The following is a 26,445-nucleotide window of genomic DNA, read 5'->3' on the forward strand; positions in this document are numbered from 1 at the left end:
TCATCATTGTCTCTTATTGTCACATTCATCTTTCCTTCTCTTTTTTTTTACCCTCATCATTATCTTTCTTCTTGGCCTCCTCGATGTGGGTCATCGCTTGTCACATAAGGTATTTTTGTTATTGTTATGTATCACCCGGATGTCTTACATAACGATAAGGTGTCCCTTGTTATTGCCCTCGCTTGCCCTCCACTCTTCCACCGTTGTAGTTCGTAGCTTCTTGGATCAATAAGGGAGAACATGTTCAATAGGGATGAGGGATGGAGGTAATGCGGCGGTGATTATTTGCTCAATAGGGAAAACATACAAAAGGGATGAGGAACATGTTCAATAGGGATGAGGGACGGAGGTAATGGGGCGGTGATTATTTGCTCAATAGGGAAAACATACAAAAGGGATGAGGGATGGTAAAAAACAAAGACAATTTTATCTTTTAGAAAAAAAAAAAATCACTTCTAGGATAAATAAAAAAGAAAATGCTAAAGAAAAAATAAGTAAAAATAAAGGATGTTTTGAGAAAATTAACGCAAACTTGACCTTTTTTATTATAAAAACAGACTGAAATACATCGAACACTTGCAGGCAACCAACCGAACGTCCATTAATGTGTTCTTAAAAGAAACCTTTCCGAAACCGCCTATTTCATCAAACCGTTCCCGGTCTACTATGCAGGTTTCACGCACCGCCCGGGGAGCATACGCTGCCCGGTCACCGATCCCGGATTTTGGGCCGTAGTTTTCCTGCCCCGCGAGACGACACCACGCATAAGCACCCTCGTTCTCTGTGACTGGTCGGACCCACAGTGGGGTCCACCAGAACCCTCCAATTACTTGGAGGGTAGGTGATCGAGTGACTTGTTTCAACAGGAAGCTGAGGCATTCTTTCATTTCCAGGATCAGTTGCGCTTGTCCTCCCACCGTTTCGCAAGCCAACTCGCGTTCCGCTTTCTTTCCCTAGTGGAGTTACCTTGTCCGGTTGGACTTCTCATGACTCCCCCGTCGTGTTGCAAATATATATATACTCCCCCCCGCTACACGCCCCGTCAACGCGATCCCGGCATCGGCGATGGACCTCCCGGTGGTTGACCTTTCCCGTTACCTCGAGATCTCCGCCCGGCGAGGGGCCGGAGCTCTTCCCCCGGCGGCGGCGCCGGCGGCGGCGGAGGTGGAGCTGAGGGCGCTCTGCACGACGGTGAGCGGGTGCCTCAGGGACAGCGGGGCGCTGCTCGTGAAGGACCCACGGTGCTCCGTCGAGGACAATGATCGGTTCCTCGACATGATGGAGCGATATTTTGGGCGACCGGAAGAGTTCAAGCGCCTCCAAGCGCGCCCCGCCCTCCATTACCAGGTTTCCTTCTTCTTCTTCTTCTTCTTCTTCTTCGTTTCCTTGATTGGATTTTTTTTTGGTTCTATTGAATATCCCTGCAATTTTAGATCGATTATTTTTATAAACGGTGGATCGGCTTGTCTGCCATCTGAAAAAAATGCTAGGTGATAATCTGGGTTTTGATCCCAACATTCGATCCTGTGATCCGAGTTGGTTTCGTGAGCAATGGAACTGATCGCAAACGGAGAGGATACCATAGCAAAAACAAATCATGTCTTTATCAACTTTTGTAAGCGGGCATGAAAAATATGGAACGATGGGGGATGTTTATTGGGTGTTCTTCCGGATTGAATTTAGGGCAGAGATGGAAATTACCATTGCAAGAATTCGATACGTTACCGACAAAACAAATGTTTAAGTGCCTTAAATACATCAACAATATTATTTTGGATAGGGATAAATGAAAGCAGATGGGAGAAGGGAAAGGGAAAAGGAGACTATCTGATAGTTGAAGCTGTATATCAAATGGCACAACTGTTATGAGCATCACCATGTTACTGACAATTTTCATCCCATGATGTTCATTGCACACTGAAGGTAAGATAATTTTATAGCTTGGTTCACCTTGTTGCATGTGGTAACTCTGCATGTTTTGCCTAGTAAAACCTTTTCCAGTAGTTGTGTTAGTTGGGTTGCTTTCTTTCAGTACGGTTTTTCTGGAAACCTCCCCAGTGGCCAAAGACCCAGCACAAGTTGTGCGCTTGAGGATCTAGGCTAGGAAGAAAGATTCCAGAGGAAAAAGTCCATTCAAAACAAGCAGATCAGAATGTTGTTGGATACAAGAAAATTAGTATTGCAAAAAGACAACATCCCATCAATAACTCAATAGTGTGATCATAAAATTTTTCATTTATAGCACCTGATTATCTTTAGTTGGAAAAATATCAAAGAAAATTTATACCCTGATGTTTAATTGAATAAAAAAACTAGGTCGGAGCAACTCCTGAGGGAGTGGAAGTTCCACGTAGTCTGGTTGACGAGGATATGCAAGCAAAGATCAAATTGATGCCGGAAGAGTTCCAACCTGCTATTCCTAGAGGCCCAGATCCTAAATGGCGATACATGTGGAGAGTGGGCCCTCGACCAGCAAACACCCGTTTTCAGGTCTCATGTTTTTTTCATAAAATTCTTTTCTGCAGGAATATGTGAATCTAATGTCGAAACTGTGAAATCTTTTTCCTTTTTTCTGATTAAGGAACTGAACTCAGAACCTGTCATACCCGAAGGGTTTCCTGAATGGAAAGAAACTATGGATTCGTGGGGTTCAAAAATGATAGCCGCAATTGAGGTACATCACTCTTACAGTTAGGTGTCTGTTAATTCTATTTTGTTTGCATCATTTTCTTGTGATTGCCTATAATTGTGTATTGTGTATGTAAGACTTTGTTTGTGCCAGGTTGTTGCTGAGATGGCTGCAATCGGATTTGGCTTAGACAAGGATGCATTCACTTCTTTAATGAAACAGGTTATACCATGTTTACAGGAGTATGTTGATAATGAAATTTTTTCTTCTAAATGACCAACACGGAGCTTGTAATGCTTTAGTTTGCTCCTGTCCAAGAATCTTTTCGAACCATTTTGCCAATTCATATCATTTATATTAAGCAGTATTTTAGATTGCCTTCTATGTATTCCCCCATTCCATTAAATGCTCAATTCTTAATCTATTTCTTCTCAAATTAATTTTCCTTTATTAATTTTAGGACATCTCACAAGTATTTTTTATTCTTGTCGACATATTGTTTTGACAACTGCATCATGGATTCAACCAACCTTAGTTTACCAACTTTATTTTAACCATATTAGTTTGCACTCATATGTTTCAATGCGACAGCAGGCTATTATTCATAATGAATAACTCTGTTGGTTAATGGTCGCACTTTTTTCATGAAATGGGTTTGTTCTTTATCATGGTCTCTTGGTTACCTTATGACATCCCGCCTGACCCTCTGTGGATAAGAAGCCATATCTTTGCATGATAGGTATGCTCATGCTTGATATTGATGGGCATATGTTGACCGGAAGTACCTAATCTTATATCTGCAGATTCTTTATGATATGATTCTGAGCATACCGACACTAAATGTGTCCACATCAAGTTTCATAATGTTTTTGTTGCTTTATTAATCTGTTTAATCAAAGTTCAGGAGAGTAGAAGACAAAATAATAGTCAAGAAAAGATCTATATGATGTATTTGAAATCGACAAGTTTCATGCTGATGAACAGTATAAATGACCAATGTAAAAATTCAAACCGAGGACAAAGTTTTGAGTGTCTTCTGTCTCGCTCACATGCAGTATGTTCTTCTATTCATCTTTATAGGATACCCTTAACATTTTTTGTTTATTGCGTAGACCTTCCATCTTTAATGACTTCAGGAATGTAATACCATGTGGCCTTGTGCATCTCAATATTACACTCTTGTATCTTACAGTTATCTAATAAGATGACTGTCCTTTTAAGCTTGTTGCCATTCATCACAGACCTCATCTTCAAATTTGTGCATGTGAACCTGTGGTTTTAACATGCATCTCCTTCAAGAGGGAATTGCAGTATGAAACTTTAAGTTCTTTAAATGTGAACATTTTTCTTTTTCTACATCGCTTTTCCCCCACTTTAAACTGTTAGTGGATTTTATTTTTATATTCATGATATTATCAAATAGCTCTGATATTTAGTACATTTAACATTCATACAGCTTAAACTGTTGTGTGACTAATCCTGTTGATTGAATTATCAACTGCAAAATTGTTTTCTGCAACTTCTTTCTAGCATCAATGGTTGGTTATCTCTATCTGGAGAGTATGTTTCCTTTTTTCTATAAAGATTCATAATTCTCATGTCTAATGTCTGAAATGACGACCTTATGGCAATTTTTAACCGTCTTAGAAAAATTCTCGAGACGTGCCCTTTTCCCAGTGCCTCCTCTCTACTTTTATTATGTAGGAGAGCATTCTCTCCACTTTGATTGTGTGGACAAGTCTTTGTATGTCCTGTTAGCATGTAGCAATCACCATACTGTACTTGTCAGTCAGGTTGGTCATACTGGTGTGGTCCCCAAAATTGATATCAATTTGATAACCCATCACAAAATTTGTAAAATTCTGTCAAATCTTATATAGAGCCTTCTCGAATTTGAGAAGTGTTCTGTAGCTGACCTTGTGTTGACAGGGAGAGGCCTGAGTGATGATGATTAAGAACAGGTCCAGCAGGTGTGATATGTAATTTGGTTAATTCGCTTATCGGCTTTTAGCTTTATCTTGTACATTGAAATAAATATATATTTTTTGGATACAATGAACGAGGACTATGCAGAATTACCAGTAAAACCCTGGTGCAGGATGAGTTTTTGGTTTTCTGATTGCTATATTTAATTAGTCTCAACATTCTACGACACACATACTGGCAGCTTTATTTCTTGTTTCAGGGTATCAGATTCCAGGTTAATATATTTGTCTGGCTTGACTATTGTTGGAAGGTTTTATTAATCAGGACTCGGAGCTTGTATGTCTTCATTAGTTAACTGCATGTACTCTCTATTTATTTGGAGACATTGTCTCCAATTCTAGGATTTCTTTCAGTCATTGTGGAAAATTCTAAACTAGTTACATTATTGTTAGCGTGACTTGCAGGAATGTTAACAGATCCACTTTAGATTATTGACACCTTTTCCATACATGACTAGGATGAAAATTCATTAACTAGTAATAGTTTTATTTATAGACAGAACTACTCTCATCATACTGTGTTTGTTGTTCTTATGGTTCCTTCTTTATCCCCTGTAAACTTTAGGGACCTCACCTCCTCGCTCCAACAGGAAGTGACCTCCAACGACACGGCAGTTTGGGCACAGTTTTTGCAGGATATCATTATGACCTAAATTTCTTAACAATCCACGGTAGAAGTAGATTCCCAGGCTTAAGCATCTGGCTGAGAAATGGGCAAAAAATGGAGGTCAAGGTTCCTGTGGGTTGTCTTCTTATCCAAACAGGAATGCAGGTATTTATGCTTGTTTCAGCCAATGCATGGTAATTGAGCCATTGAAAAATTGTGAGTACAACACCAATATGTATAGCAAATTCTAAGCAAATACCAGGTGTTGTTTCAAATAGCAGATAATAATGTGTGTTATTCTCTTAACCCATTGTATGTATGCAGCTAATATGTATGTGATGCTCATATGCAGATAGAGTGGTTAACTGGAGGCAAGTGTTTGGCTGGAATGCATGAAGTTACTGTGACTAATAGGACACTTGAAGCTATTGAGTTGGCAAAGCAGCAAAACCTCAGCATTTGGAGGGTTTCATCAACTGTAAGCATTTTAGTTTCTTTTGGTTATATATATATATATATATATATATATATATATATATATATATATATATATATATATATATATATATATATATTTGTTTGTCATATTTTGTCATCCGCTAATATATTTATTTTCTTGTCAACTTTGTTTTAACCAGCTCTTTGCACATATTGCTTCGGATGCTATCTTGAAGCCGTTAGGCCATTTCGCTGAGACACCGGTTGCGAGCAAATACCCTCCTATGTGTGCTGGAGATTTTGTTGAACGGGAGCTTGGGGTAATTAATCTTAAAGGGAGGAAGGGATACTCGTAGACCATCTACGATGACATAAATTGATTGTTGACTTCACTAGGAGTGGTTCTCCAATGTCTAATTCACTTTTTATTCTTATGGAAACAAAGATATTTGATGGTGCGAATCCATCTTCAACATTTATGTCATTTTACAAAGTGACCATATTCAATCAGATCATCATCCTATTCTGGGTTTGGTGTCATTTTACTTTATATCGATTTATTATTATTATTATTATTATTATTATTATTATTATTATTATTATTATTATTAATTTTAATAATAAAAGAAAGCCTCGAAACGGATGTTGTGCTTGATGATAAATAAACTCTTACCTAAAACATAATAAACGAACATTATTTTTAATTAATCGATACTCGATACATAAATTATTTACTTGAAGTGAATGAGGATTGGTTTTCTTTATCAGATTTTACATTTTTATATGTCATTGACCAAGTTACTTTTTTTTCAGCTACATGCAAAATCAATCGTTGACCATAATAATCGTAGACGTGGGCCCATAGATTATTCTCCAATCACGATTCATGTCCACCGACGACGGGTAAAGTACGTTTCTTAAAATTCCAAATACTAAGATATGTTTCGAACCATTCGCCATTTTGACGAAAATAACCCTATGCGTGGCGATGAGTCTCTACAGTATGAAGGGTTTTGTAGTAATTTCATTACACAATTACCGAAATAAACATGAATTATCTGTTGCAAAAATAGTTCTAGAAACGTTGGTGACCCTTCCGAAGCAGATACCGCTTCACGATGCCCAAAAGCCCATATGAACCGAACCCCACATCGTGGTTACAGCCCTCGTAGCGGTGGTTCTCCATAGCCCATAGGTTCCCTCCCCTCTCTCCTCTGGACGCTCGTCGATGGCTGGACGAGACGGGGATGGCGGTGACGGCGACGACTACATGGGCGATCTCTCTCTCTTCCTCCCTGCCGAACTCGATACTGATAAAACGAACAAGGTAATTTTAACCCTGACCCCCCTCCATCTTCGCGTTGTTCTTCGTAAAAAGATTCCAGCTTTAACCCTAATCGCCTCTGCTGCCCGGCACAAGTTTGGCTCGAAGGCGAAGCAGAACCAGCCGGAGCCGAAGCCCAAGTGGCCCAAGGGCCTCAGCTGGCAGGAACAGCGGAGGCTCGAGAGGGAGCGGAAGCAGCGAGAGGAGGACGAGCGCACGAGGGCGAGCCTCGAGTCGGAAATCCCGGCCTCCAACGTGGGGTTCAGGATGCTGAAGATGATGGGGTACACGCCCGGGTCGGCGCTGGGGAAGGACGGCGGCGGGCGGGCGGAGCCGGTGGGGCTACAGATTCGGCGGTCCAGGGCAGGGATTGGTGTCGAGGAGGACGCGGTGAGGAAGGAGAGGGCTGCGGAAGAGAGGAAGCGGAAGAGAGAGGAGGAGATGGTGGCAGAGTTCGGGTCACGGCAGAAGACGCATTGGAGGAGCCGGAGAATCGTTGGAGATTACCGTAAGGCAGAGGCTGCTTTGGCGCAGTTGGAGAAAAGGGAGGTGGTTGAGACCCCAAAGGACGACGATGAGGAGGATGAGGAAGAAGAAGAGGAAGTAATCACTGAAGAGGTAAAAAGTTCACAACATGATTAATCTTTATTTTCCATCTTGCTATTTATTCATATTAGAATATGCACCACATGCTTATTTTGATCTAATTCCGTTTGTTTACGCTCCCCTTTTATGTTAACAATCAAGAAGCAAATGGGAAAGCATAAATAGAAGGATTTGATATAATATTTCTTTTGCCACTGAACTGCTATGACTGCTTCTCGAACTATTTATTCATTGAAAAGGGAGGTTAATTGCAAATTTAAACTTATGGCTATACAGTCCAGTGCTCATTGTAGGGTATTATTGGGGTTTTGGCTCTTTGTGTATATTAGGTAGAGAGGCTGTTATGAGCTTACAATTATGGGAAAATATCCATGTAGCTGACAATTTGAGATCATATAGCTTGTTATTGTTGTTGTTGTTGTTGTTGTGGGTTGTTAAACACAACACTAGATCTGTCACCTTAAGGTTGCATATGGTTTTCTGCGGTGAATTTTAAGGCAACCTTTATTAAGCGATGAATAGCTCATAGAAACTGATTGTACATGATTGGCCTAGCATTATCATTGAAAGATACATATCTTGTTAGTCTCCCATCATTTATCGAATTGATGCGGGTTTGCAAGAATATTCACATTATCAAACCTGAACAAAGAAGACATTAATTCAATCCGGTTCAAGCGAAAAATGGCAACTGGATCACTATTATAAAGCAGAAGCAGTTGATCTTCTGGAAAAATTTACAGAAAACAGAGGCAAAAAAAAAATTGCATAAAGGGCCTGCAGCCACATAATTAGCTTTGGCAACCGTTCAGCCTTTCTGATTTTACAGAGCTATCATACCTGTTTTATAAATAAACCCACTCTGCTCTTAGCTCCATGTAATCTATGGCTCTGAGTTTATGTGGGGGTTGTGCAATCAAATGAACCCCATCCAGACTAAAATAAAACCTAATAACACTTCTATTTGTGAAAATGTCATGTGGAGACTATGACAGGACTCCTTGTACATACAAATTTGGAAAATTATATTTGTCTTAATACAGATTCCTGCATAAGCTTAATCGAGCTTGGATTGCATCAAACCTACTATCTTATTCTATAAATACATCCAGCAACAAGATTTGTGACCCAACCACTCCATTTCGTTTTCTCACGGTCTCACCGCTTTACCTGCTCCAGTTGACATTTAATGTTGCAGCGATGGTCACAAACAACTGAATGTGACAGCTGCGGCAAAGCGTAAATCAACACTAAGGTGGTGGTGGATGATGATGTGACCACAAATGGAACAACCCTGGCTCTTCTCATTTTGCATTTGTTTCTTATATCCTGCTCCTACCTGTACTCTTTCCTTTTCTACAGCTACGGAAGCTGTCAGCTTCCCTTTCTACATCCTCTTTTTCTTTTGATGTTGAGTTTTTTTCTGGAATTGGCCAAAAATTCCTAGTCTAACCAGTTGCAACCAATTTTAAGCCATCCAATGATGACGCCATGAAATTGGCTATAGAGGGATTTTCTTGGCAGATAACAGTGCAGTTCAAAGTCCAATGTTTTGATATCAACTGATGTTTTGATAAGATTGTTGTCCTTCATAGCCTTCTATTTCCTTGATTTCCAGGACATTTATCTTCCGTAAGTAGATCTTCTATCATTGTCCTTAACCACAACACAATGAGAAGTCCAAAATGCCACAAACTGGAGTAAATCTGGACAAATTAAAGTGTGTTCATACGGCAGCCGTATAAGCTGTTATATGTCTGTTACAGACGTTTTTGTTATGTAAAGCAGAAACATGGTAGGATCTGCTGCAATCAGAAGAATATCTAGAGATAGTAAAGATCAAGATTTAAAGGCCATCATTTACTTTCATGAATTGAGGATAAATCATATCTCTGTAATTTTTGTGTGTATCAATTAGGGGTTGTCCTGTTTTACTGTTTTAAAATATTTTTTGGAACATTCTTCATCCATGGTTTTGAATCTGACAAACTGACTAGCTTGTCTTTTTTTTTTTCTGCTTTTGCAGAATTTGCATGATATACTGACAAAGCTGAGAGATGAACACCGATACTGCCTCTACTGTGGATATCAGGTTAGCGAAAGTCTTCAATATGCTATTTTCTTGACAAATCTAATATGCACATGCTCACTGTTGAGAAAAGAGAGATTGCATTTCTGCACCCAGAGACTAATGGAGCTGCAATCAGATATCTATGAATAAGATGGCAAGCTCAGAGATATTTCAGAAAGTTTATGCATTAGCATGTACCGATGAGATATGCATTTTATTTTTTCTGCTTTCATTGCACGAATTTTAGAATTTAGGACTCTGTATCTCATATATACCACTTGACCAAATGCTAAAACAGTCATATTTTGCATTTTTTTCAGTATGAGTCGGCAGAGGAATTGGCAACTAATTGTCCCGGACCAAGCGATGAAGATCACTGATCACAAGCGATGAAGATCACAAACAACTTGCAGAGCCTGTTTATCGTTGTTACAAGTTCCAAATGCTAAGCGCCCCCCCTAGTCGATCTGATGTCAATCTGTGGAACAAATAGGGAGTGATGTTCAATATGTAGCATGTCTCACCGATTGTTCCACTGACGAGATTATCATCTTGATAGTGGTTGTGCCTATGAGAGGGGTCATTGATCAGAACGGCATCAGCAGACCCTTATTCAGACAACTGAAAAGGTGATTCATCTTCAAGTGGGATGAACCTTGTTACCAGAGACTGGTTATAAGGTGGTCCAAGTTAGCGACCAACTCTGAGTTCTTGGAGCAGATTGCACGAATTGTCAATGGCCCTAGATATAGTGAACGGTATCATGGAATTCATCAAATAGTGATTCTAAAGAATACATTTATGAGGAGGCCAAAGTAGTTGTCTGTCTCTCGGTCCTCAAAGGAGGAAATTGATAACCGATGTTGTGTATTTTATCATAAGCCTGTGGTGGCTGTCGTATCGAAATTGTTGTAAATTTATTTACTTGTCAGCAAGAATCTAGGTTCTGGAACATAAACAATTGCGATCTGCCAGCCTTCTTCAGATGGCAAAAGGGGGGTGTTGCTATCAGTGCAGCTAATAAAATAAACTGACCACCGGGAGAAAGTCCATCAGCTTTTGTTGCTTGATCTTTTGTGGCTCATCATTCCACAAGCCAAATTGTAACTGGCACATCAGTTTTGCTGACAACATCATCAAACAGAGAATCTTGCTGCTGATGAGAGTAAGCTTTCCAAATGATGAATGATGATGATGATGCATCACGTGATGGGGGCGGATGAATTATTCAGCATTCCTGGATCGACCTCTTTTGAGGAATTTATTATCACACATGGTATGGTATGGTATGGTATGGTATGGTATGTTCTCCCCTTGATAACTAGTATTCTTTTATTAATGTCATGTTCTTCGACGGTGCATGTAATCTGCAATGGTGAGCGTAGAACTATCTCAAAAGATTCGGTTGCCAACTAACTCCACTCTTGTTCAAGGAAGCTAAGCTGCTGAAGACATGGCTGCAAAAGAAGACATGCTTGATTGATTAGTCTAAAGGAGATGAGACTACATTAGCATCATCTTTTACAATCAATTTCATGGAAAAAGAAGAAGAAGAAGAAGAAAAAAAAAATCAAACCCCAAAGCTACAGAATCACGAGGCACACAAAATAGACTGGGACACAAAATTGTGTGTGATGATGATGACACTAAAATCCCAACCCATAGCGTTCAGAATTCTCGGAGCAGCAAAATGATGGTGGCAAGGACTAGAGAGACCAGTGCATGATGTTATGACCTGAGTGATCGTATTCCCTGCCCAACAAGCCATGGCCGAGGCACTGCCCGTTTCCCTGCAGGGCTAACTCCAGTTCACCTGAAAAATGAGCACCACCTGCCGCATCCATCCCCATCTCATGCCAACTGTTCCTGCTTCCTTGGTGTCCAAAACTCGCGGAGTTGGCCGTGTGATTGTTGGAGACCAAGGAATGAGCCAAGATGGAGGAGGAGGAGGAGGCGTTGAGGCCACCGCTTGCGGAAATAGTTGGGAGTCGGCGGCTTCTGGATGTGTGATCGCCCCGTGGCCGAGTTGACAGAAGAGAGAGAGCACAGCTGGCATCCAAGGCTCCTCCGAGATACTCACCGGGCGGAAACTCCGGGGAAGAGTAGAGAATTTGGCCTGTCGAACCTTGCGAGTATGGATGGGATCGGGATCGGGATCGGGATCCGGCTCCGTGCACCGGAGCAGCAGCAGCAGCAGCAGCAGCAGCTGCAGCTGCATCTGCATCTGCATCCGCGTCGGATGGAGCATCTACGACATCATTCCAGTGGTTAGTCGCCACCTGATCACCGGCCCTGACAGTAGGCCAAATGTCTCTTGCGCCACTGGAACTCGAAATGTTGGGGTAAGCGAAATCCATTAGAAAGCTTCTGAATCTGCCGGGTTCTGTTGTTAAATGCAAAAGAAGCATTCAGAGAGCAAAAATCCAGTAGCATAAATGCAGTGCGAAGAAATAAAAAAAGGTCAGGTTAGATGCTTCTGACCATACAAGGATGGTGGCGCCAAGTGGGCATAGCGCGGAGAGAAGGGCGGCTTTCTTCGACGCTCGTTGTGGCCCGCCAGACGTCTGCGACAACTGCGTTTCCCTTGGTCAAATTCACTCAGCTGGTGAAACCTGTGACCGAGCAGAAAAAAAGAGTTTTTTTTTTTTTTTTTTTGACTAAAAAATGAATGATGTTAACTAACTAGAAAGACCAACAACTGTTTATTTATCCTCGAGTAGACCAACAACATTTAAGAACACCAAGTCAGTGGCAAGAACAATGCTGCTGGGTTACCAGCATTAGAAAGAAAAAAGAAAGAAAGAAAGAAAGAAAACAAAGAAAGAAAGAAAGAAAGAAAGAAATCTTGTGCAGTAGAACAGTTCCCCCCCCCCCCCCCCCCCCCCACTCACTCAAACGACGTCCGGTAACAGAGGATCAACGACATCATTAGTGATCTAACATGCCGACTAAATAGTTTTAGGCCTTTTTCCAACTACACGAGCAGAGCATTAAAATAATGGCAGCATGGTGAACTGGAATCCAGAGAAAGCATTCACAGCAAGCATATTCATGTTTCAAACAGGAAAAAAGAAACTTAGGGTGGGTGGGTGGGTGGGTGGGTCATCAACCAACCAACCAACCAACCAACCAACCAAAAGCCTCTTTCGAGAGAGTGAGAAATCCGAAATGCTATCCTGGACGGCAACCAAACACAACCTTCATTTCGTGAGGCAGGAGATGATTGATTCCACGTCGAGACACCCATCGACGAGAAACCAAATATAACTAAATGGAAGCATCGATTTCACCGTACCATAATCTCAACGACAGATTCGATGAAAGATGAGCACCGAAACACGGAGAACATGGCGCATAACATAGCAACAGATCGAACCTGCTGCACTGCTGACAGAACCTCTGCTCCATTCCCCCGACCACCACCTTGGGTGCCTTGGAGTGCATCCCACAGACCTTGTGCCGACAGTAGTAAGCCTTCACCCCACTCAGATCCGCCTCGCACCCCTCCACTTGACACCTGGGTGGCTGTTGCTGTACTCCGTGCACCACCGCTTTCCCCTTCTTCAGCGCCGTCGACGGAGCCGGAGGTGCCTTGGAGGTGCTGTCGCTGCCGCCGCCACCAACCGCATCCTCGAAATAGACCTTCTCACCGAACATAAGCCCGTGGAGGGTGTCATTGGAGCTACGGGATGCCGAGGCCCCAAGGAAGCTCGAACTCATCTCCATTTGCTTGCTGCAGCTCGATGCACAGCCTCACAGTCCAACCATGTGCTCCACCAGCAGCAGGGAAGGAGGAAGAGGAGACGGAGTTGGCATCTTTAAAAAGGGAAGGAGAGAGTGAGACTTTGGGGGAGGTGGGGGGGGGGGGGGGGGTTGGAGTAAAACAGAGCAAGCGTAAGGGTGTTTGCGTCTTTCCGCATGGCATAAAGCTGACACCTGCCATTTAGGCGACTGTGCATCTGATACACTGTCAAGTAAACATATCAGTGATAGATTTTGATGGTACCTTTTGGTTCCTTAATTCAGTGCAAATTTTTTGACTTCAAAAAATAACTCGATAATTTCAAATTTTTTTTTAAAAAAAATATATCTCAGATAATATATATATATATAATGTTTTCCATCTTAAACTTATAAATTATATCGATGTACATAAGTTTTGATATGGTTTTCAGAGGCAGACAAGAAAATAAATGAACAACGATTCATAATAAAAAAAAAGGATATATATATATATATATATATATATATATATATATATATATATATATTCCCAGACGGGATAAACGGATGATAAGATAGGAATGATGTATATGGAGTTAGCACATTCTGAAGAGATGAATGGTGGTTAAGTTAAAAGAAGAAAAAAAATAAAATAAAATCATATGGAAAATATGGACTATTATTGCTAAGAGTTAACATAAATTAGATAATGGTTCGTAGTTTGATATGATGGAATCGATGTTTAATTAATTTCATGTAAATCTTAATAAACCTTATTATTATTTTTTGTTCTTCCGAAAGTTAATGTAAACTATAAAAAAAATTAGAAAATTAATAAAGAAAGAAAGTATTGTCTCGTGTTCTTTTTTTTTTTTTTTTTTCTTTTGCTTAATTCCTCACTTGTTTTGAGTTCTTTCTGTGGTCGTGATTTGTTTTGATGGAGTTACTCTCGAGTTGCGACGGAGGAGAATCTCTTGGAAATGAGCTTTGGATCGGTTAGGGAGGGAGGGGGGCTCTCATGGGGTTCTGAGATCACTGTCCGCTTTCAAATCGCTCGGTGACTGCCGACCACTGCTGCGAGGGAAAAATCCAGAGAACCGGTCGATAGATTCGAGGACGTGCCATTATTACACCTACCGTTCCTTGAAGTTGCTGATGACCTCCTCTCTCTCTTCTTTTACTCCTTTCAGAACAGTGCAAAGACCATTCGGTGATGGATGTTTGAGAACCAACAACAGTGGAGCTCAGTCGGGTGACCATGGAGGTGATGGACTCCAAGGTTGATGATGATACCTGACCTGTTTGAGAACCAACAGTCTATTGTGTCAGCGATCAGCCACGAGGCTTCGATATGCTGGTTTTGGGTAGGCAGGAAGGCACTTCGCCATTGCCTTGCCTTGGTCTGCAACTGCTACCGCTACCAACTAATGAAGAGTACGAGTACCACCACCACTACTACTACTACTACTGTCCGTGATCTCCGAGTACAACTCTCGCTTGATTCAAAGATTTTTACTCAACTTAACATATAGATATGTTCCGATTCTTCTCCATTTATTTTATAGTTTAGTGGATTTAGTTACCCCGTTCATTCATCCTAAATCAAATTGGACCAATCTCATATCTATGACTTTTCTTCCTTCTTCTTGGTTAGAAGCTCCTCGATAGTGAAGGTGTTTTTCCCTTTTGAGCTTGGGTGAAGTAACCAAACGCTTAAAGCTTGATGCATCTAATTCCTTGTGATTGCTCTGTGGAACGAAGGTTCTCATGTACTGACTCGTTTTGCTGCTGCTCTGGGCGAGGCAAGAAAGTACGTTTCAGGCTTTTGCTTCTTCTTCTGCAACCACTAGCACTCGTTGATGATGAGTATTATTATTTTTGTTTTTTTGATGAAGAAGAAGGTCGCTGGAATCATATGATGAGGGAGTGGCAAAGCAGGAAAAGATGCAAGGAATCCATCCAAAATGAGGAATGAAGAGCAAAGGAGAAACAATAAAAGAAAGCTCATGGAACATGGCCTGCCTCCGAGAAACCTACTTAGCAGCAAATGCATCTTCCATCTTCCATCTTCCATCTTCCATCTTCCATCCTTGGTGCAAAAAGAAAAAACATATTTGCAAATAGCTTGCTTCTCCCAAGAACGAGAGCTTCTCAAGTGAAGTATCAGCATTATCCTCGGGTGAGATCTTACCTAACTAATTCAAAAGTAGAAAAGTGAGAGAAGAAACTTGTAACGACGAGTTTTGAGGAAGTGGTTTTATAATCTTTTGTGTGTTTGCTACAACTTGTAACGAGTTCATTAACTAACGACTTCGATAAAAAGTGATTGATTGTAACGAGTTAATTAACTAATAATTTCGATAAAAAATGATCGTAACGAGGTCATTAACTAATGACTTCGATAAAAAGTGATCGTAACGAGTCCATTGACTAATGACTTCGATAAAAAGTGATCGTAACGAGTTCATTGACTAACGACTTCGATAAAAAGTGATCGTAACGAGTTCATTGACTAACGACTTCGATAAAAAGTGATTGTAACGAGTTCATTAACTAATGATTTCGATAAAAAGTGATCGTAATGAGTCCATTAACCAACGACTTTAATAAAAAGTGATGGTAACAAGTCTATTAACTAATGATTTTAATAAAAAAATGATCGTAACGAGTCCATTAACGAACAACTTCAATAAAAAGTGATCGTAACGAATGCATTAACTAACGACTTCGATAAAAAGTGATTGTTAATTAACTAACGACTTCGATAAAAAGTGATTGTTCATTAACTAATGACTTCTATAAAAAAGTGAAGACACAAACAAAGTTAAAAGTTTGGTAGGAAGGAGCTCAGTCGTCTCTCAGGAGCAGCTGCCCTCCATTGCATAAATAGTGTTTCCGGGTTTGATTTCACCACCACTTACTAAGAATCGATGCCATTGCCATGTCCTACACTGAGCTCGCAACAAAGTTTTTCTTTTTTCTTTTTTTTTTTTTGCTTTGGCATTCGTAATTATTTGCAAATTTTGATATAGATTGGTCGGTCGGTCGATGGCTTAGTTTCCTCAAAAATAAAATCATGCATGTGTTCCTCAGCGAGATCCATAAATAAAGCAGTGCTTCTTTCATGCACTTTGTTGATGCACACCACGGTGGACCATAGGATAGTTATGATGATATTAATTGATGATAGTAGAACGATGACAACATGCCATTGAAATGGGTGGGCATCATCATCGTGGCCTGCTCTCTGAGCCATGGCCTTCGGATAGTAGTGGTGATGCCATCCAAGTAGCAGCAGTCGGGTGCAGGGACGCCATTAAGAGCGCCAGTGCAGCGAGAGAAGAGATAAAAAGGACAGCAGAACACGTTAATGGCGAAGCAAATGGCTCAGCGGCAGCGGCGCCCGTGGCGTGGACTTAACTCTCCACCAACTCTGTTCGGCGAAGGAGATTTGAGTTCGCCATGGCGACGTGAAGCTCCGACACCCAGCAAAACCCAGTGATTGTTTCTTCTTCAAGAGAAAGAAGCAGAGAGATTTGAATCTAAAGTTACGTCCTTCCGAAGGTTGACAGTTTTCCAGACCAAGATACAAACAAACCGATCGTTGAATGGTAATAAGTAATTCAATTATAAGGCCTGCTGGTATTTGCTGATCCAACCCAGAATTCCAAGTATCCGATTGATATATCGTCGGTGCACATTTTGATCGTCGCTCCGAGCTCGTTTCTTCTTCCGAGTCTTGTCGCGTTCGATGTGATGTCACTTGGAAGCAAGAAGTTCAATGGTTGGACCTCGATAGGATAGTCTCTCATATGCTCATCATCTATCTTGTTTCATGTCATATTTATAGTATTCAATCCCATATCTACCCTTCGATATATAAGATTAAACTTACATAGTTAGCATCCTTTTGTTCTCTTATAAGATTAAACTTACATGGCAGGATGCTGATGATAAAATGCAGAATGAAATTATAAGGGCAAAAAAAGCACATTCCAATTAGTATCGATATGATGTCTATTTAAAGGATAATTTCCTTAAGCAGCAAGATTTTCTCACAATTGAGGAGTAGATCTCTTTGTTATTAGAGGAAATCTCTCGGTTATCAATTGGCACACCACCCAACAGGATTGCTGCTATTTGTAATAGAATAAAAGTAACCGACGATACTACTGGCAACCCAACAACATGTGTAACTTCGGGTAGAAAATGCTGGAGGAACACACGAGAACTTACGACTCAATGTATCTATCTCACTGAATCAAATGCACAATCATGTAGCAGAAGAGTAGAATAATACATTACGAGACCATGTCAACTTGTTGGTATACAATATATATATATATATATATATATATATATTATACCAAGTCTTCTTCTTTTATACAATCTAATATTATTCATGTATAAACAAAAAACCCAAGTATACAATCACTGCTCTGTAATAGACACATGAAAACATTTCAACTTTCTGGAGTTACAACATAAATTTAACTTATATGAAGCCATATAATCTTTTCAAAAGAAGCAACATATGCAGGGCAAATCACCCTTACCAGCTGATCAACATCACAAGTGATACTAACTGATGCATCAGTAATGAACCAACCTTTCGTGATCATGTTGCAAGAATGTCTTGCAGCTTTCGAGTTGGTCAGATATGACATTGTTCCCATGTTGGTGGCAGGATCAGTCCTTCGGACGATGACGACGACGACGACCATGGGGGCTTCTCATTCTCACTGAAAAAGCCTTGCAAGTTACACACAATCCTTCCTTCCCAAGGAACATTTTGCCTGCCTTTCTATGCAAGTCCATCAACCTGCCATTGCAAAATCACTACACATCTAGTAAAACTCACAGAATGATTATCCAGGATCATATGCACCATCGAACCAAGAGTTTAATCGTCCAAGGAACTGTACACAAGAGGAGATGAAGAGTGGAGGAAGGAACAAGAACAAAAAACAAAAAACAAAAAAAAAAGGATGCCTAGGGCAGCTTCATCTGGTAATTTGATGTGTGACTTTCTAGGTTTTTTCTGCCTCTCCATGTCACTGCATACATTGACTTCCTCACCTTCTACCATGTCCATACGCTTAGTGCCACTTATCGCAATCTCTAGTTGTCCTTTGCCGCTCAAATGTGTGTAGAATCCTACTCCGTGATCACAGCAAAGGTAACATTCATGACACCGTAAATGGTAGTGATAGCAGATAAGATTTCCCCAACTATACGAGAAAAATCTTCTATTTTGTTGAGGGAAATCTTCCCTCCTAATCTGTATAAATAGGAGAGAAACATGTTAATGTATTCAAGCTTCTTCAATAAAGTTTTTTCAATAAAGCTTTTTCAATAATTCTTCGGTGAGACGAGCGAGGCTCCACGGTCATTGAAGCTTGCCATTCACCACATCCCTTGCCTACTCCTTCCCTCTTCTCCTCCATGCGGCCTTCTTCTTTACCGGCGTTGCTTGCACTGACCAGGTTTTTCCACCTCTGCTACAGCTTTCTCCTCTGTTGTAGCATTACTGCTCCTGTACTGTAGCTTCCTCCTCTACTGTAGCTTTCTCCTCTATTGCACCTCTGTTGCAGCTTTTTCCTCTACTATAGCATCGCTGCAGCTTTCTCCTCTATTGCACGTCTGCTGCAGCTTTCTCCTCTGCTGCACCTCTACTGTGGTTTCCTCCTCTATTGCACATCTACTGTAGCTTTCTCCTCTACTGCACCTCTGCTACAGCTTTCTCTTCTATTGCACCTCTGCTGCACCTCTACTGCAGTCGTCGTCGTCGCTATCGCAACCGCAACAATAGCAGTAGCGATCTGCTCTTGCTCTACTCACAAAGCCTCTAGCTTGTAAACTGTTTGTTTTTCATCGATCCAAGATTGGTATCCTTGACAGGAGCATCATCTTGCGGGGGCATGATAGCAGATAAGATTTCCCCATCTATACAAGGAAAATCCTCTATTCTGTTGAGGGAAATCTTCCCTCCTAATCTGTATAAATAGGAGAGAAACATATTAATGCATTCAAGCTTCTTCAATAAAGCTTTTTCAATAAAACTTCTTCAATAATTCTTCTTATCTTTTATTCTTTCCAACAGGTAGGACTGAACAGTTTCATATCTCCATGTCGAAAATATAGTCTGTGCATCATCTCTTTTACAACACATTATCTGCAAAGTCTTTATTTCAGTACACATTAGCATTTACAATGTTTGCTGTAGATTCCGATTTGCACGATTTATATTTCTCCTTAAGATCACATTTGACCATAGTTCGTACATGAATGTAGATCTCATTCTCTATCCAAATCTTTCTGTTTTCTTAAATATGTTTGAATTCCACAAAATTGCAGGAAATTAAAAATTACGTAAAGCCCCAATCAGATCACTATCCTAAACTCTTTCTTAATAGAAACATCAATAGCTCTCCTCATCTTTCCAGAGATTCTAATAATGAGGAAAAGTTTTGTTGCATAACTGTCACGGACTTAGCTGGTTTTGCCTAAGTCGTGCGGCACCCTTGCGTGTCCGTCCGCAAAGGTCAGCCTCCCCGAAGCCTCCCATGCTCCCTTAGGACCTATAAAAGAGAAAACGGGTTAGAGAAAATGCCACGCTCGGGATCCACAAGCAAACATTCCAGGAAACACTTCGTAGACAATGCAAATTACAAACAGACTTTACAAGCTCTAAACAGTTGCACAACAAAGGGTCAAAATGGTCCACTATAGACCAAAAATCCCTCACAAGTGTCAACATGACACAACCTTTATTTACAAGCCTAAAATGACCACCAAACCCAACTAAAATGAGACTATTAAGCCTTCGACTGTCCCTCTACATGCTAGGCAAAGAATGAACATACCAAAAGACACGGACATACATAAGCATTACATCAAACATCCTGTTTCGAAGTTTGTCCGTGACATAATGGCACAACCGCTGCACATGTAATTAATTATTCATATGAATGGACAAAATAATTTAAATGTAAGACAAGCAAAACACAGCCCAATTAGGAATCAAAGAACCATTTACAATTAAAACTGAGAGACATCAACTACAGAAGGATGCAAATATTTGACGTGCTTGGTTCGCTACTACTCCTATCAGACAATTTAACAGTCCTCAAATGAATTATCTTTACAACAACTGCATCGAAAAATTTTGAATAACTTTATGTCTAGTGCACCAATTAAGAGTTGGAAAGAAAAATTCCTACAAAAGTGTTATGTCTAACACTTTTTGGAGTTATAATTGGCTGGAGATTAGGAAATCTGGAGAAAATAATGAACAATGAAGATATCAAGATATGCTTTTTCCAGAATTGACAACTTTACAACTTGAAAGAAAAGCATACTAGAATCAGAATTGCAAGCAAAACTGCAGTAAGATGTCAGAGCTATGCTTTTACTACATATTATAATTACAGATTACAAGCAATTCAACAATTTGTTCATGTCACTAATTTAAAGACAGACAATGCGTGGACATACGTACACAGGAGGAAAAGCAATTAATTTGAAAACCAATAAACGAAATAGTGAATATAAAATGCAACAAAAGGTCACCAAATTCAGACAACCAAAGAGGGCTACCACCCTTGGAGCCGGAAAAGAATGAATATAATAAAAATATTGTAACACATGTGGCCATGAATTATCTTCATGGTTCACCCAAATTGTATACATACACCAAAAGATAATGCAAGAAGATAGATACAATTCGAGTCAATCCACAGGAAACTTGAGGTTCAATCACAATGATTGCTCGAGAGCATACATATATCAACAAGAGTCTACCGAGTGAGAACATATAATTAGAGAAGTCAAAACAGATGATTTTAACAAATAAGAACCACAGAGAACCGCAACTAAAAGCAATCAAGGAAGACAAGAAATGTCTACAATAGGAGGTATTTGAATGTTGCATGGCAAAGTTAGTAAAAGAAACGGCACGAGTAACAGATAAGAAAATGTTATGCACGCAGCTCTTCCTCTGAAACAAAATAAAAGAAAAGATATTTTTACAGCACTTGGATGCCAACAAAGATCAGGAAGTGGTATATCTAGTCCCAAGCTTCCTGTTTAGTTTGCTCATGAAGAACAGAGGAGAAAAAGATGGAAACTAGGAGCAAAAGAGTCAACTGCAAAGGATTCAAAGTGTTCACCATGTCCGGTTTTGTAATGGCAACAAGAGTCACAATAATAGCAAGCTGCAAAACTGGCTTGCACAGGACTCATGCCTCGGCAGCCCGGTGAGGTTTGCTCTTCCGTCGGTTTCCATTATGCCGAAAACCATTGGACCCAGTTGACTCTTCATTTTTTGGTTTCAATTCATCACCATTCTCCTCTGAAACCGAATCAGTCTTGTCTTTTACTAGTGAACTCCTCTTCCTCTTCCTCCCCTTCTGCACCGTCGAACCCTTAAGCTCTTTGCTTGTCACAGTAATTTTCGTATCATCTGCCCCGCCTTCATTCTTCTCGGCATCATCTTCGCCGATGTCATCCTTCAAGGGCTTCTGCAGCCTTCCCCTCCTCCTATATGGAGGAAGGGGATCTTCAATACCATTCTCCAGATCCTCATGACTTGTGACCGCTGTCAATTTCTTCCCCTTTCCTCTGCCTCTTCCCATTAACCCACAGATAGACGATCAAAACAACTTGAACAGTCACATGTACTGGCAATTATATAGGAAACGAGATTGGGAAAAGTTAGTTCCAAACACTGCAAATTTCATGATTGACTGCATATCCACGAGATAATGTACTGAAAAGCTTTATCATGTGGACTAAATCTGTAAAAGGTTCTAAGCTGCTAAACAAATGAATCCAAAATCCTAAGCTACTAAATGATTCAACAAAGAGAAAAGTAAAAGGAAAGATTGATTGTTAGTTGCCACAGTAGTTAAGAACCTCGTAATCTGAGCGAAATTTCAGTAAAGCAAAATAAAATAAAGAGAAAAGAGCTGAAGGTATTTTGTTCACCAAAATGATCTAGGAAATGGTTATAAGGCAAGAGAACTCAAATATTAAGCATGCAACTAATTCCAAATACCACATGATTTTTGGAAAGACTGATGCTTCAAGACGAGACCAGATTACTCGAACGATTAGATCCAGTGAAGGCTATGAACTGGGGGTTTTAGACGTTCAGAAAAGCAAACCATCAAAAGCAAATAACCGGTAGGATCTCCTCAAAAAGATCAACAAGAAAGACAAAAGCAATCGCTTTCTTGATCGAAAGACAGATTGCAAATCATTACTGACAAGATTGCCCTTGTTTTGAAGAACATTTAATCCTGAAGGAAAACGATCGAGAAATGACCTGAGCTTTTCAAGATTGCATAGAGTGCATGATCTGGAATTTCAGGAAAAACACAACGACAGCTCTACAATTTGAAGAAACCCCAAAAGGATTTGCTACAGATAGCAGTCACAAGCAAAAAAGCTACGATCTTTACAACACGAAATCCCAAAACAGGAGCAAGAAAGATGTTTCAGGATGAGAAGATTCAATCTTCACAACTGACCTTACACAAGCAAAGCCGCATCTCCGTTGACCAAGGAAATCCCATTTGCTCCGACCCGATACCTGAGAAACAAAACAAGGGAAGAAGGCTAGAAAAAAGATCAAATTTTTAACGCAGCAGAAGCAAAAGCAGCAAGATTTTGTGGTTCAGGTACCGATCACTGGATGAATCAGTCAAGCCTTGCATCACAAAAGGAAGAAACAGGATTAGACTTGAAGAAGAAGAAGAAGAAGAAGAAGAAGAAAAGATTCACTGAGAGAGAAACCACTGAACCAGCAGAGGATGCTGCAGAGCACAAAAGAAGGAATAGAAGAGAGAGAGAGAAGAGAAGCGTGGTGACATCTCACTTGCTTCATAGCCCAAAACTATACATCTATGGATATTATTTATATTACCATAGTTCATTATTAAGCACTTAATTGTGAGTAATTTATATCATTAGATTGGAGTCACAATAAATAAAAAGCAATGAAAATTGAGATAAACAATGAAAATATAGGATCAAAGAAGCCTTTACCAGTCCATGAGACAAGGCAATAGAGGGAAGTGATCTGTAAGCAAAATTCTGTCCTAATTGTACTGTGATGGGTGGACCAAATCAAGTGGATTCTGCTCACCATATCAGAAACTGTTGGGCCTTGTTGGTGATATATATATATATATATATATATATATATATATTCACACACACACACACACACATTAAAACCAACTTTGTTGGGGTTAAATCCTTTTGTTTCTTTATTTATCTTAATATTAATTTTCTTAAAATGTTTTCTTTTCCTTCTTTAAGTTAAGTGCCACTTGATTTAGTTTTAGAGCTCAAGACTTGACCTCATGATGTGCCGGATTTTGTGCAACCACATGCTCTTATTGATCACAAATATTCCTATTATAATTTAGCCCAAATCCCTTTCGCTAATAATGCTTAGCTAATCAAGTGTGATGGAAAGCTAATCCATCCTCCACCTCTCCTTCAACTACTTTCTATTCCCGAAATTATAACTCCATGGTGTAATAACATCATCATTGATGATGTAATTACAAATTTCATAAAGTGTGAAGCCAGCACAACACCCAGAAACCAAGCAATGTCTGTACTATTCAGTATTAATAACAATTATATTTATCAAATCAATAAATATCAATTAGGGCGTCTTATGTTGACGAGGAAATTGAATTACAAGCACGTTTGATACGCACTAAGTAATTAATTATGTCGTTTAATCGATGTAATGTTTGCATGTCGAATGGCGGCTGGTGTTTGACTTGGTCAGCCTCCCACGTGGCTCGCCATGCAGCTTTGTCGCATACGTGCAGTCCAAATAATTTATGAGGGCTCCACATAATAATATTCTGCTGCAAATATATATATATATGTATAAAATTAGTGCTTTTTAATTTTAAAAATTATTAAATGAGATTTCTATCGAACAAATATTTGAAGTACAATATATATATATATATATATTATCTTTTCAAAAACTAAAATCTTATTATTGTAGTTAATTTCTGTCAGCGCAAGTTAATATTAGTTGAAATTATGATTTATGATGTATCTTCTTTTTATGATATCCAAAACATTTGGGGGGCGATAAAGAAGGTGACGTTGCATCTCACTTTTTGATCCGCAAATGGAGGAACCTTCACGTGTACTTTCCACATCGGCATTGGTGGCCACAACGTGGATATACAGGAAATCTACCAAGGAGACTGTCTCATTGACTTTGGATTCTTTTGACCAGCAAGCTGTACCTCATCGACAGGTAAACTATCGAAGGACGCGTAACTGATGAATGTATTTGACCATCGGTCAACACGGTTCTAAGCTTACACACTTCCTTGAATTGCTGCTCCTTCTTTCTTCATTAGCAGATAAAAAAGCATGCGTTTGCTTCATCATTTCAAGACAAGCAGACATCGTCATTGGCGCAAAAGTCGATAGATAATAGAAGATGCTAACAACTGTGCCTACCGTAGCAAGCTCAGTGGCGGCAGGGTGGGAGTGGTGTCCCGCAGAGGCACTTGTTATGGAGATAGCACTCGGCGCCGTGATATGCCATCGCTCGCCCCGTCGGGATCTCCCCGCAGAGTTCGTTGTAGGTGAGGTTGAGCACCAGAAGCTTGTACAGGTCCTTGAGAGACTTGGGGACCCCGCCCCTGATCCGGTTGTGGCTTAGATCCAGGTACTCCAGGTGCCATGGCAGCGCCGCCTTGGTGATGTCGAACGCCAGCTCGTTCCACGACAGGTCGAGCTTGACCGTCGGCCTCGTTCTGTCGAACAGGAACGACGGGTAGCCGGTGAGCCGGTTGTGCCCCAGGTCGATGGTGTTCACGTCTCCTTTGCCGTAGGAGCTGGGAATCGCCCCCGTCAGCCGGTTGTTGGAGAGTATCAGGAACTGGTACTCTCCGTGCAGCAGCCCCTGCGGTATCGGACCGGAGAGCATGTTGTGGCTGAGGTCCACGTAGCGGAGGTAAGGGAGGCGGCTCAGCGCGGGTGGGATGGGTCCGGAGAGCTTGTTGCTGGGGAGGGTGAGGGCGCTGAGGTTAGTACTCGTGAGGAAGTCCGGGACGGGACCGGTGATGGAGGTGTTGGAGATCGATAGGAGGTAGAGTTGTGAGAGTTTGGCGAAGGAGCGAGGGATGGGGCCGGTGAGCCCCGGCATGTCCTGCAGGGAGAGGCTCTGGAGGGCGGAGAGGTCGCCGAAGGCCACGGGGAGTGCAGCGGTGACATCGGCATTGTAGATGTAGACATTGTACACGCGGCCGGTGTCGTCGCAGTAGAGGTTATCCCACGCGCAGCAGTTGGTGGCGGGGATCCACCTCGAGAGCTGGGGAGGGTTGCCGAGGCCCTCCTTGATCTTAAGGAGGGCTTCACGGTCGCCCTTATTACAGTCCATGGACGCAACCAGAAGCGTGGAGGAGGATATGAGGAGGAGGAAGAATGCAACGGAGAGAGCCGGGGAAGACATTGCTGCGGCTGCGGCTGCGGCTTATGGAGCTGAAGTGGATCGAGGATAGGGTCAATTTATGGAAAAGGAAGACGGTGGAAGTGGTAGGGCAAATGCTTAGGCACGAGAAACACATTCCTTCTGATAACTATTATTAAACATGAGATCGGCCCATCACGAGTCACATGTAAAGGGGTAGTTTTGTCACTGCACAGAATCTTAAAATATTCTAAACGCACACATCTCGTGAACACGAGTTTTGCGTCTCACGTGGGCGCCATTTTGCTTCACCGTGTGCAAAAGCATGTTGCTTCGCGGAACGCCGCCTCCTAAGAAATTGTTTGATACAGACTTATATTTCTAAATTATTATAATAGAAACACAATAAAAACTGATGTGAAAATAAAATAACATACCTTTGGTCATTGTTGTCAAGGATTTCTATAGAGATTTCTTCTTGAATTTTGGCACTTCTCGGCTCATAACTCTCGCTTTATAGATGATTAAGCGTAGGGACCAAAATCCTTTTATATATATATATATATATATATATATATATATATATATATATATATATA

General features: G+C 40.7%; 4 protein-coding genes across 10 annotated transcripts; 2 read left to right on the forward strand and 2 right to left on the reverse strand.

Moving 5' to 3' along the window:
• The first annotated feature begins 958 nt into the window (after nucleotides 1–958).
• Nucleotides 959–6,185, forward strand: LOC135676633 (uncharacterized). The gene is made up of 7 exons (XM_065188026.1): nucleotides 959–1,347; nucleotides 2,317–2,490; nucleotides 2,582–2,674; nucleotides 2,783–2,851; nucleotides 5,180–5,386; nucleotides 5,574–5,699; nucleotides 5,860–6,185. Exons 1-7 carry the CDS (start codon nucleotides 1,066–1,068, stop codon nucleotides 6,013–6,015), a joined length of 1,107 nt encoding a protein of 368 aa, XP_065044098.1. The 5' UTR covers nucleotides 959–1,065; the 3' UTR covers nucleotides 6,016–6,185.
• A 585-nt stretch (nucleotides 6,186–6,770) lies between these two features.
• On the forward strand, nucleotides 6,771–10,712 carry LOC135676635 (uncharacterized). 3 transcript variants are annotated; one of them, XM_065188030.1, is made up of 4 exons: nucleotides 6,772–6,986; nucleotides 7,092–7,601; nucleotides 9,616–9,681; nucleotides 9,981–10,712. In XM_065188030.1, exons 1-4 carry the CDS (start codon nucleotides 6,888–6,890, stop codon nucleotides 10,038–10,040), a joined length of 735 nt encoding a protein of 244 aa, XP_065044102.1. In that variant the 5' UTR covers nucleotides 6,772–6,887; the 3' UTR covers nucleotides 10,041–10,712. The 3 variants fall into 3 exon arrangements, with proteins under 3 accessions (XP_065044100.1, XP_065044102.1, XP_065044101.1); XM_065188029.1 differs by having other exon boundaries at nucleotides 6,774–6,986; nucleotides 7,080–7,601; XM_065188028.1 differs by having other exon boundaries at nucleotides 6,771–7,601.
• A 91-nt stretch (nucleotides 10,713–10,803) lies between these two features.
• LOC135676634 (squamosa promoter-binding-like protein 14) lies at nucleotides 10,804–13,491 on the reverse strand. The gene is made up of 3 exons (XM_065188027.1): nucleotides 13,037–13,491; nucleotides 12,142–12,272; nucleotides 10,804–12,043 (listed from the first exon to the last, which is right to left on the reverse strand). The coding sequence occupies exons 1-3, from the start codon at nucleotides 13,384–13,386 to the stop codon at nucleotides 11,367–11,369; spliced, it is 1,158 nt and encodes a 385-aa protein (XP_065044099.1). The 5' UTR covers nucleotides 13,387–13,491; the 3' UTR covers nucleotides 10,804–11,366.
• Nucleotides 13,492–17,818: 4,327 nt separating this feature from the next.
• On the reverse strand, nucleotides 17,819–25,927 carry LOC135676636 (polygalacturonase inhibitor 1-like). 5 transcript variants are annotated; one of them, XM_065188032.1, is made up of 4 exons: nucleotides 24,892–25,927; nucleotides 23,434–24,810; nucleotides 22,917–22,978; nucleotides 17,819–18,205 (listed from the first exon to the last, which is right to left on the reverse strand). In XM_065188032.1, exon 1 carries the CDS (start codon nucleotides 25,886–25,888, stop codon nucleotides 24,902–24,904), a length of 987 nt encoding a protein of 328 aa, XP_065044104.1. In that variant the 5' UTR covers nucleotides 25,889–25,927; the 3' UTR covers nucleotides 17,819–18,205; nucleotides 22,917–22,978; nucleotides 23,434–24,810; nucleotides 24,892–24,901. The 5 variants fall into 5 exon arrangements, 2 of the variants coding, with proteins under 2 accessions (XP_065044104.1, XP_065044103.1); XR_010514352.1 differs by lacking the exons at nucleotides 23,434–24,810; nucleotides 24,892–25,927 and adding an exon at nucleotides 23,071–23,392; XM_065188031.1 differs by having other exon boundaries at nucleotides 23,434–25,927.
• Between the last annotated feature and the right edge of the window lie 518 nt (nucleotides 25,928–26,445).

This window comes from Musa acuminata, chromosome BXJ1-6, assembly GCF_036884655.1.
Source record: "Musa acuminata AAA Group cultivar baxijiao chromosome BXJ1-6, Cavendish_Baxijiao_AAA, whole genome shotgun sequence".
Lineage (NCBI taxonomy): Eukaryota > Viridiplantae > Streptophyta > Magnoliopsida > Zingiberales > Musaceae > Musa > Musa acuminata.

Excerpts from the sequence above, each read along its gene's own strand:
- LOC135676636 (XM_065188032.1), bottom strand. The coding sequence starts at position 25,888 with ATGTCTTCCCCGGCTCTCTCCGTTGCATTCTTCCTCCTCCTCATATCC.
- LOC135676634 (XM_065188027.1), bottom strand. The coding sequence starts at position 13,386 with ATGGAGATGAGTTCGAGCTTCCTTGGGGCCTCGGCATCCCGTAGCTCC. Across the intron at positions 12,273-13,036 it reads TTCTGTCAGCAGTGCAGCAG|GTTTCACCAGCTGAGTGAAT; the intron begins GTTCGATCTGTT and ends GCTCGGTCACAG. Across the intron at positions 12,044-12,141 it reads GGCGCCACCATCCTTGTATG|AACCCGGCAGATTCAGAAGC; the intron begins GTCAGAAGCATC and ends ATTTAACAACAG.
- LOC135676635 (XM_065188028.1), top strand. The coding sequence starts at position 6,888 with ATGGCTGGACGAGACGGGGATGGCGGTGACGGCGACGACTACATGGGC. Across the intron at positions 7,602-9,615 it reads AGGAAGTAATCACTGAAGAG|AATTTGCATGATATACTGAC; the intron begins GTAAAAAGTTCA and ends CTGCTTTTGCAG. Across the intron at positions 9,682-9,980 it reads GCCTCTACTGTGGATATCAG|TATGAGTCGGCAGAGGAATT; the intron begins GTTAGCGAAAGT and ends CATTTTTTTCAG.
- LOC135676633 (XM_065188026.1), top strand. The coding sequence starts at position 1,066 with ATGGACCTCCCGGTGGTTGACCTTTCCCGTTACCTCGAGATCTCCGCC. Across the intron at positions 2,675-2,782 it reads AAATGATAGCCGCAATTGAG|GTTGTTGCTGAGATGGCTGC; the intron begins GTACATCACTCT and ends TGTTTGTGCCAG. Across the intron at positions 5,700-5,859 it reads TTTGGAGGGTTTCATCAACT|CTCTTTGCACATATTGCTTC; the intron begins GTAAGCATTTTA and ends TGTTTTAACCAG.